The sequence below is a fragment of the Nicotiana tabacum genome, chromosome 1 (genome assembly GCF_000715075.1).
Source record: "Nicotiana tabacum cultivar K326 chromosome 1, ASM71507v2, whole genome shotgun sequence".
NCBI classification, from domain to species: Eukaryota; Viridiplantae; Streptophyta; class Magnoliopsida; order Solanales; family Solanaceae; genus Nicotiana; species Nicotiana tabacum.
Genome location: NC_134080.1, coordinates 214,688,176 through 214,696,978, shown reverse-complemented (window position 1 = coordinate 214,696,978; position 8,803 = coordinate 214,688,176). Strand labels below are relative to the sequence as shown.

Sequence of the window (8,803 nt, the reverse complement as noted above, 5' to 3'; positions counted from 1 at the left end):
GTGGGTCCCACTTTTGCGACCAACATTGGTCGCTAAACTCAGTGTATCTTTGACCAAGCAAGTCTGACCAGTCCAGTCAACAGTTTGACTAAATTTGCGTCCAAATAGCGACCAACTATGGTCGCTAAATTATTTCAAATATTTTTTTTATTATTTTCGGTAGTTTGGCGACCAACTTTGGTCGCTTTTCTTAACAGACCAAATTTGGTCGCCAATATTTGGTCGCTTTTTGGCCGAATTCTAGTAGTGTATTTTAACAGATCAAAAATTTCAAATCCGAAGAACTTATTCTTGAAGAAAGTACATAGCAAGTTGAAGAACAAGAGAACTTTGTATGTTAGGGTTTTGTTAGGATGGAAATGATCTGCTCGTGCATTACAATTTTGTTTTTTATGATGTAAAATTTAACAGGTTTTAATTTGCTTATACGTAAGAAGCAATATTACTTCAATAAAAACAATGGATTTAAACAAAAGGAACGCTGTAATTGATATTAGTAATAGTAGATGGATATGCTCGCTAAGGCTAGTCGAGTTGGTTGGGCAGGAGATCTCCCAAATGGGAGTTTGTACGTTCAAAATTCCCTGCATGCTTTCTGCCTCAAGCTTGTCATACCAGACTTGTCTATCACATTGGAGCGATGTTTATATACATACATACGTATATAAATACCAAATTATTATGTACCAAGAAATTCTTTACTTTTTGAGTTCGAACACGAGACTCTTGATTAAGGATGTACCGTATAGACTCTAACCATCCCACTACAGTACTGTACGTTGAAAAACAAGTGTTTAATTCGATTCAATTTGTTAGAAAACAAAGGGAATTACTAGTTTGACTTAGAAGGATGGATATTTTTGAATTTGCAAATACTAGTAAATTAAAAGTAGTGAATATTCTGGTCCACTTATCACACTAGAAATTCTTAAGAGGGCCCCACTTCTTTTTCCATAATTTTGTCATAAATTAAATAGACATCTTTATGACTATATATATATCTAGCCCTTTATCCCACTACGTGGAGATATAGACATATGTAAAAGATATATAAAGGAAAGGAGAGGTGAGAAACAAAACCAACATTTGTGAATTGCAAGTTATATATATAGACGGGAGAATTTAGGACTAATTATAAGAGCAACACTACTGAAAAAGATTATCGATGGGTAAAGGAAGAGCACCTTGTTGTGATAAAAGTAAGGTGAAGAAAGGGCCATGGACTCCTGCTGAAGATCTGAAGCTTATTTCTTTCATTCAAAAAAATGGCCATGGCAACTGGCGATCCCTCCCCAAACAAGCTGGTAAGATTTGTAGTTCCGACATGTAGTCTTGGCGTGACTGGTAAAATTGTTGTCATGTGATCAGGAGGTTATGAATTCGGGCCATGGAAACAGCCTCTTGCAGAAATGCAAGGTAAGGCTGTTTACAATAGACCCTTGTGGTCTGGTCCTTTTCCGGACACCGCACATAGCGGGAGCTTAGTGCACCGGGCTAGAGAATGGTTCCCCTACGTAGCCTTGGTGTGACTAGTAAAGTTGTTGTCATGTGACCAGGAGGTCACAGGTTGAATCCCGTGGAAACAACTATCCTCTTGCAGAAATGTAAGGTAAAACTGCGTACAATAGACTCTTGTGTTCCTGTCATTCCACGAACCCCGCACATAGCGGTAGTGTAGTGGATCGCTGCACCCCTGTATAAAGGGGGAAGGGCCCCAAAGGTATAACGTAGGAAGTCTATCATGATACAAATATTAGTGGCTAATTCCATGGCTCAAACTCGTTACCTATAGATCACATGGAAATAACTTTACCTTTGCTCCAAGACTCTTCTTCGGTCCATATATTCCAACTATATGTTTAAGAATTAATTAGATCTTTATATTATTCTTCCTGAGTATCTCTATGTTGTCATTCTCCTACATAGCATATCCTCTAATAGTATCAAAAAGATTTAGCTTATATATATATACCGAGAACGTAAACATTTAATGTTTTTAACCTGTTGTAGCAGGTAACACTATATCACTATTCTACTTTTTAATAATGGACGGGTGCATGTAGTATTTTTTATTATCGGATAGTGTAATTTTTTTTTTTTATGAAGTTAAACTCATTTTATTAATAATGTCAATATTGTGGATTTATAATATAGGGTTACTGAGGTGTGGAAAGAGTTGCCGTTTGAGGTGGATTAACTACTTGAGACCTGACGTAAAGCGAGGGAATTTCACTCCAGAAGAAGAGAACACCATAATAAAGCTACATGACTCTTTGGGGAACAGGTATATACAAATATATAGTCCTCTACAAGCTTGTCAAATATATATAGTAGTAATAAATTTTGTCTTTGCTTTAATTATTCATCACAGGGGTGGCGAATGGGTGGGTCGGGTAGAATATGGACGAGTCAAAAATGGGACAAGAGCATATATAGTCATTTTTGGGATGCTAGAGAGGAAACAACAACAACAACAACAACAACCCAGTGTAATCCCACAAGTGGGGTCTGGGGAGGGTAATATGTACGCAGACCTTACCTCTACCCCGAGGGGCAGAGAGGCTGTTTCCAGGAGACCCTCGGCTCAAAGAGGCAACAAGAGACACTATATTAGTACTATCAATAGACTCATAATAAAACAACATAAAGTACCATAAAATCCATAACATAACATAAATACCATAAAAACAAAGTAACAACAATATAAGAGATATAGGAAATACGAGAAAGATGTAAGGTATTAATACACAGGAGATAAAGCCCATCATCAGTAGTTGATCAATAGCATCCTAAGACTACTTCCTAACTGGCTAGTCTCACTCTAGTGCGCTGTAACAAAGACATCACAATTTCCCTAACCTACCACCTTAATGCTCGATCTCCACAATTCCCTGTTTAGGGCCGTGTCCTCAGTAACCCTAAGTCGCGTCATATCCTGCCTGATCACCTCTCCCCAATACTTCTTAGGTCTCCCCCTACCTCTCCTCGTACCCACCACTGCCAGTCGTTCACACCTTCTCACCGGTGCATCAGTGTTCCTCCTCTGAATGTGCCCGAACCATCTGAGTCTTGCTTCCCGCATCTTGTCCTCCATGGGGGCCACACCCACCTTCTCTCGAATATCTTCATTTCTAATCTTATCCTTCCTTGTATGCCCGCACATCCACCTCAACATCCTCATCTCTGCAACTTTCATCCTCTGGATGTGTGAGATTTTCACCGGCCAACACTCGGTCCCATACAACATAGCAGGCCTAACCACTGCCCTATAAAATTTACCTTTCAGTAACAGTGGCACTTTCTTGTCACACAGGACTCCCGTCGCTAACCTCCATTTCATCCACCCCACCCCTATACGGTGTGTGACATCCTCGTCGATCTCCCCGGACCCCTGAATAAACGACCCCAGGTACTTGAAACTACCCCTCTTAGGGATGCTATTTAGAAATTAGCAAATATTTATTTTTGTCCTGAAATTTTAAATTAAAAATCTTAACTTTAAGACAATTCAAGATATTCTTGTCCCGAAAAATTGAATTGAAAAACTGAAATTCAGGATGCATTGGCTAATTCTTAAATAACAGCCCCTTAGAGTGGCTACATGGTGTCACTTCTACATCGAAAACGGAAAATGCAAAAACGGATAAATTTTCCGACCAGATCCATATTTAATAAGGATAGAAAATGGGTTAATATAGGTAACCATATTATCCATGGCTTTTTTAATATGATCACTTTTGAGAGAACTCCTAGTCTCCTAAGTTTGAACCCCCAATTTGAGCATTTACAAATGTAAAGGTTAAACCAATTAGTTATCCATTGGTACGGTTATCCATTTTCTAAGTGGGTTCTTATCCAAATTTGACCCGTTTTTAAAAAATTCATTATCCAACCCTTTTTTAGTGTATAATATGAATGGATATCTATTTTTTTTTTAAATCCATTTTGTCACCACTAATCACATGCATTAATAAATGCAGGTGGTCAAAGATTGCATCTTATTTGCCTGGAAGAACTGATAACGAGATTAAAAATGTGTGGAATACTCATTTAAAAAAAAGAGTAGGGATATTGAACAAAGATATCAAGATCAATACTACTACTACACAAGAAGAATTTGAAACCAACAATAAGGGCCAATATATAGATGTTGCTACTAGTTTAGTTGAAGAAGCCACAGCATCTGCAGCAGGTTCTTGTTCTCCAACTTCTTCCTATGGATCATTAAACCTCTGCAACTTGAGTACTGATCACGTTCGCGCAGCAGAGGCTTGCGACAACCAAGATCAGGTGATTAATGAAATACCATCAGATTCAGCAGGGACAGATATTGATTTTTGGGACATGTTGGATACTGATTTGAGTCCTGATTTAGACTACTCCAAAGTACTGGACATTTACAGCAATCACTCTGATCAGTCTCAGCTGCAGGCGCCTCATTATACAAATGAAAGCTCGTCAGATCAACATGATGAATGTCAAAAGTGGTTGAGATACCTGGAAATTGAACTTGGACTAACTCAAACTAGTACTACTACATATACTGGAGCTAATTATTATGAATGTTGCGACGGTTTTACCACACAAGACCAAAATAACACCATGCAAGTTTAGGCTTCAGCTAGGCCTTTTTCACCTCCATTTATACATCAATAGTATCTATTACTCCTACTATACTAATTACTAGCCCAGGTAATAAAAAGACTGTATAGTAGTAGTAGTATTTTGCATCTAGAACTAAGACTCGCTTGTCTTCTTACCTAGAAATAAAGGGATGCTTGTTAATCCACACTAGTTACTGGCAGCTCAGTTCAGTCATCTTGTTGTTATTTAAAGGGGATAAGGCATAAAATCCTCCTGAACTATACCCGAAGTTGCTACGACACACCTTACCTTTGATGTCACAGCAACATCGAATATAGTTCAGGGAGGATTTTAACATATAGTGGTACATATGGTGCATGAGTCAGACGATCGAGTAGTTCAATTAGACTCATCACACCACTCATGATCTTCTAAGTGTAATACTTTATTTATTTAAGCGCTTAGACTTGAGAGTTGATTTCTCTTCCTCTTGTACTACATTTAACTTGTGAAAATCTATGAGGCATATATATGCAAAAACTAGCAGTAATATATTGACTAGTGTGTATGTTCCCTTAACTGCCCAAAATAGTTTTGCGTGCATTCCCTAAAGTTTATACAACGATGGGAATTGGAAACAAAAAATCTATTTTCAAAAAAATAAATTGAAAATAATACAGCTGCTGTTTGGGTCTTTGGGACTTCACTGCATTCCCGAAAATGAGAATTGAGATCGAAATTACAGCCAAAATGAGGACAAGTATTTATACAGCTGCTGTTTGATGTATAGGTAGTACTCCTACAAGGCTACGACAAAGGCAGCACTATCTACTATGATGATGCATGAAAAGGGCATTCTGATATACGTTTACAACTTACTAGGCATGTAACTTCAGAAACATGATACCAAGTCTCATTACGGTAACACATAATACCTGTCCTATCTTTTGAACAAAAATATCAGTATGGGAGCTAGTGGGCGATTCAACAGTTGTAGTTTGCAGCAGTTCCAACTCTCAACAGGTAATCCGGAAGCAAAACCTTCAATCTTCTCAAACTCCTCCCTACATGATAAACAAATGTAAGTATTTTTGTAACATAGTATAGAACCATTGAAAATAGAAGACCATTACACGCGCGATGATAAACAAATGATAATCATACAGCTACGTTGCTTATACAGAGGTCATCATTTGGATGATGGGAAAGGCCATTGACGCAAAGCTATCGAACTGATATAGTCAAGATGCTTGAACATATAGTCAGCAAGCGGCTACACGAAAACTCTCAAACAATAGAAATGGGAATACTTTCAGCTGAAAAATGAACATAAGGCTCAAGAATTCACCTTCCACCGGGATGGCCCACATAAGTTACAATGCTGATGAGTCCGCCAGGTGCTAAGATTCTCTTAGCAGCCTCTAATGCAAGCACAGTTGTTTCAGACCTGGTAATGAGCTTTTTGTCACCGCCAGGGAGGTAACCCAAGTTGAAAGCAACTAACCTGACAGAAGCATTGGGCCAAAAAAGAACTGGAGGTGATCATTGGGATGCTTAGATCACGACAGAATAGGTGCAGCTCTGTCACTAAGATCACTTCACAGAAACTAGATGATATATACATTCAGTGTGTAAGCCATTAAAATCCTTTTGAGAAGCAAGAATACCTTACAGCCACATCATTCGGCACAATGTCCTCAATTTGACTATGACACATAACAAATAGCTCAACAAGTTCTTTCTGCATGACAAGGACAACAGATGTGCTTCAAATGTATGTATGATGTGGAAGAAAAACTATCATTTTCGGAAGAGAGGAGCATGATTACAGAAAAGTCAGAGCCATAATCATGTGAAAACAATTTGTAGGTAGAAACAGTTGAATGTCAAGAAAAGAAAACAGGAGCTGCCATTTGACTCCTCCTGGATGCTAAATCCATTTCATCACATTTTCATGAACTAGAATGAAATTGTAATATTTATCTACCCCACAAGACATTGGTCAATAGGGTTAAATCCGTTCACCCATGTGTAAGCACTAACGAGTAACGAGATTGAGCTTGCAAACTTCTCCAATTGAAGTCTTATATGAGCTTCGCTGTTCATAAGCACACTTATGAGATAAATTATACTACATCTTATATCAGTTGTATTTGGACTGAAAAAAGGCTAGGGAAGCCTTGAATTTGGGTGGCAGAGGGAATGGTCCCTGCCTAGGTTAAGCATAGTATAAAAGACTACCATTACTTCATTAGTGATTTTGGCTGGTTCTAGTAATTCTGGAGATGGATGTAAGTTGCCAGGCAAGACGCCACAACCGGCCTTTTGAAGGAGGGAAAAGTGAAAGTGAGGGCTGAGATAGACTACTTCACTCTTTTAAGGCTGCATTATATAAAGTAAGATTATACAATATAAAGCAAGCAACTGTTTGGCTAACTATGTGCTTAGATCATAAGGTATAGATAGCTTTAAACCAAACGGAGTTTCAACTTTATGGGAATATGTATCCAAACCACCATTCTCTCTAGCTTCCTTCTACATAGTCAGGACGATCTACTTATTGGATCATTCGGTAAAATGGCAACATTAATTAGGGCCGGAGATACAAAATAGCAGAAGCAATAACTCGACCTCATCTGGACTAGCAAACTGGTCCAGTAGGGATGAAGTGCTTTCTAAAGCAATTTTCTGGACATCCATGCCATAAACTCGACCTCTCCCTGCGTTATCAGCAACCATTCTCAATAGTGCCAAAGTATCATACCCATTTCCACAGGTGGCATCAACAACTGCATCCCCTTTTTGCACAACTTGCTTCCAAACACTGCCAGGGGTTATGCGCTGATTAAATAATATAATACCCTTGACATTACCAATTATAGAAAGAGGTAAGCCACCATTTGTGGTCTAGTATAGTCATACCGCTATTAAAGTCAAAACAAGGCAATGCAGACTTTAACTTCTTTAACTTCTAAAAGTGCAAAAACAAAGCAATTGCTAGAAATTACAACAACAACAACAAAGCATTGGGATCGGCTATATGATCCTCACTGATACAGAGTAAGGAACTTGCGAACAGAACTTAAGAGTTCAGAATTCAAGTTGATAGTTGAAAAATATAAGACAAACACTAACAAGAGAAAGCAATTTCAAGCAATTTATCAACTTTATTATTGATGGCACTTCATTCGAATCTATACAAATGACAAAGGGTTAATCCCGCTGAGCAGTTTCTCACAGCATATAACAAATTATTCCATTATACTTGTGACCAACCAAATTTCCAAGTAGAAAACTTTCTGTAGGAATATCACAACAACATAAAGAAATTAACAGCTTGTTTGGATGGTTGTTATGTATCTTTGATGTATAGAATGTTTGGTTAGATTGTATTGTTTGCGGTTGTTTCATGATGCCATGCACCAATAATATAAAGTTTAAACTTGCAATATTATTATAAAAAAAAAAAGGTAAGATATGAGGTAGCATTATTATATAAAAAGGTAGGGTAAAGGATAAAATATGATTATTTAATAATAAGGAATGACAAGATTTTTAAAAAAAGGTAACGATGCAACCACACAAAATCGGTCCTTCCATAAAGTAAAACGACGGATTCAACGAAACGTTACAATAAGGTTTAAGTAACAATCAAAACAAACATTGTATTTAAAGTAATAATACGATACAAAACAACAGATGACAACCATCCAAACAAGCTGTAAAAACAGCTGCTTCCACTTGAAGAAGGAACTCTTTTGCACATTGAAAGGAGGAAAATGTACCCAATTAATGTTGAACCACAAACGTAGGCTCTAAAATAGCTGAATAAAAATGGATTGGAGTACCTACTAGTGAGCAACTTCAGTAGCTTTTTTTCTCCCAAATACATATTCCACCATTACTTGCTCCATAGACCCTGAGAAAATCAAACCACAAGTCACAAATAAATTACTTGATTTCTACAACAGTGAAAAGAAAAGAAAAAAGAAAACCTGAAATGGGGGATTCGCGGGAAAGATAGCTCGACCAAGAACCGTCAGCTCCAGCTACTGAAATGGAAGCTCCATTGGGCTCCGACGAATTCGCAAATACTTTTATATTTCTAGAATTTGTCTTCAATGGCGATAATGAGGGGCAAATATATTGGTTTAGGTTCCATTCGCATTTCACCATTCTCCGACCTAAGAGCGAAGAATACGAGTAGAAGAGATTCATT

The 8,803-nt window shown here is 37.7% G+C and overlaps 2 protein-coding genes across 5 annotated transcripts; one reads left to right on the top strand and one right to left on the bottom strand.

The window, feature by feature from the left end:
* Positions 1-1,130: 1,130 nt before the first annotated feature.
* LOC107762559 (transcription factor MYB58-like) lies at positions 1,131-4,789 on the top strand. The gene is made up of 3 exons (XM_016580926.2): positions 1,131-1,304; positions 2,155-2,284; positions 3,981-4,789. Exons 1-3 carry the CDS (start codon positions 1,166-1,168, stop codon positions 4,612-4,614), a joined length of 903 nt encoding a protein of 300 aa, XP_016436412.1. The 5' UTR covers positions 1,131-1,165; the 3' UTR covers positions 4,615-4,789.
* LOC107762560 (tRNA (mnm(5)s(2)U34)-methyltransferase, chloroplastic) lies at positions 4,037-8,802 on the bottom strand. Of its 4 annotated transcripts, none has more exons than XM_016580927.2 (7): positions 8,580-8,802; positions 8,437-8,503; positions 7,216-7,408; positions 6,252-6,325; positions 5,933-6,088; positions 5,520-5,648; positions 4,037-4,497 (listed from the first exon to the last, which is right to left on the bottom strand). In XM_016580927.2, exons 1-6 carry the CDS (start codon positions 8,800-8,802, stop codon positions 5,525-5,527), a joined length of 837 nt encoding a protein of 278 aa, XP_016436413.2. In that variant the 3' UTR covers positions 4,037-4,497; positions 5,520-5,524. The 4 variants fall into 4 exon arrangements, with proteins under 4 accessions (XP_016436413.2, XP_016436416.2, XP_016436418.2 ...); XM_016580930.2 differs by having other exon boundaries at positions 4,037-4,435; XM_016580932.2 differs by having other exon boundaries at positions 4,256-4,389.
* Position 8,803: the final 1 nt, after the last annotated feature.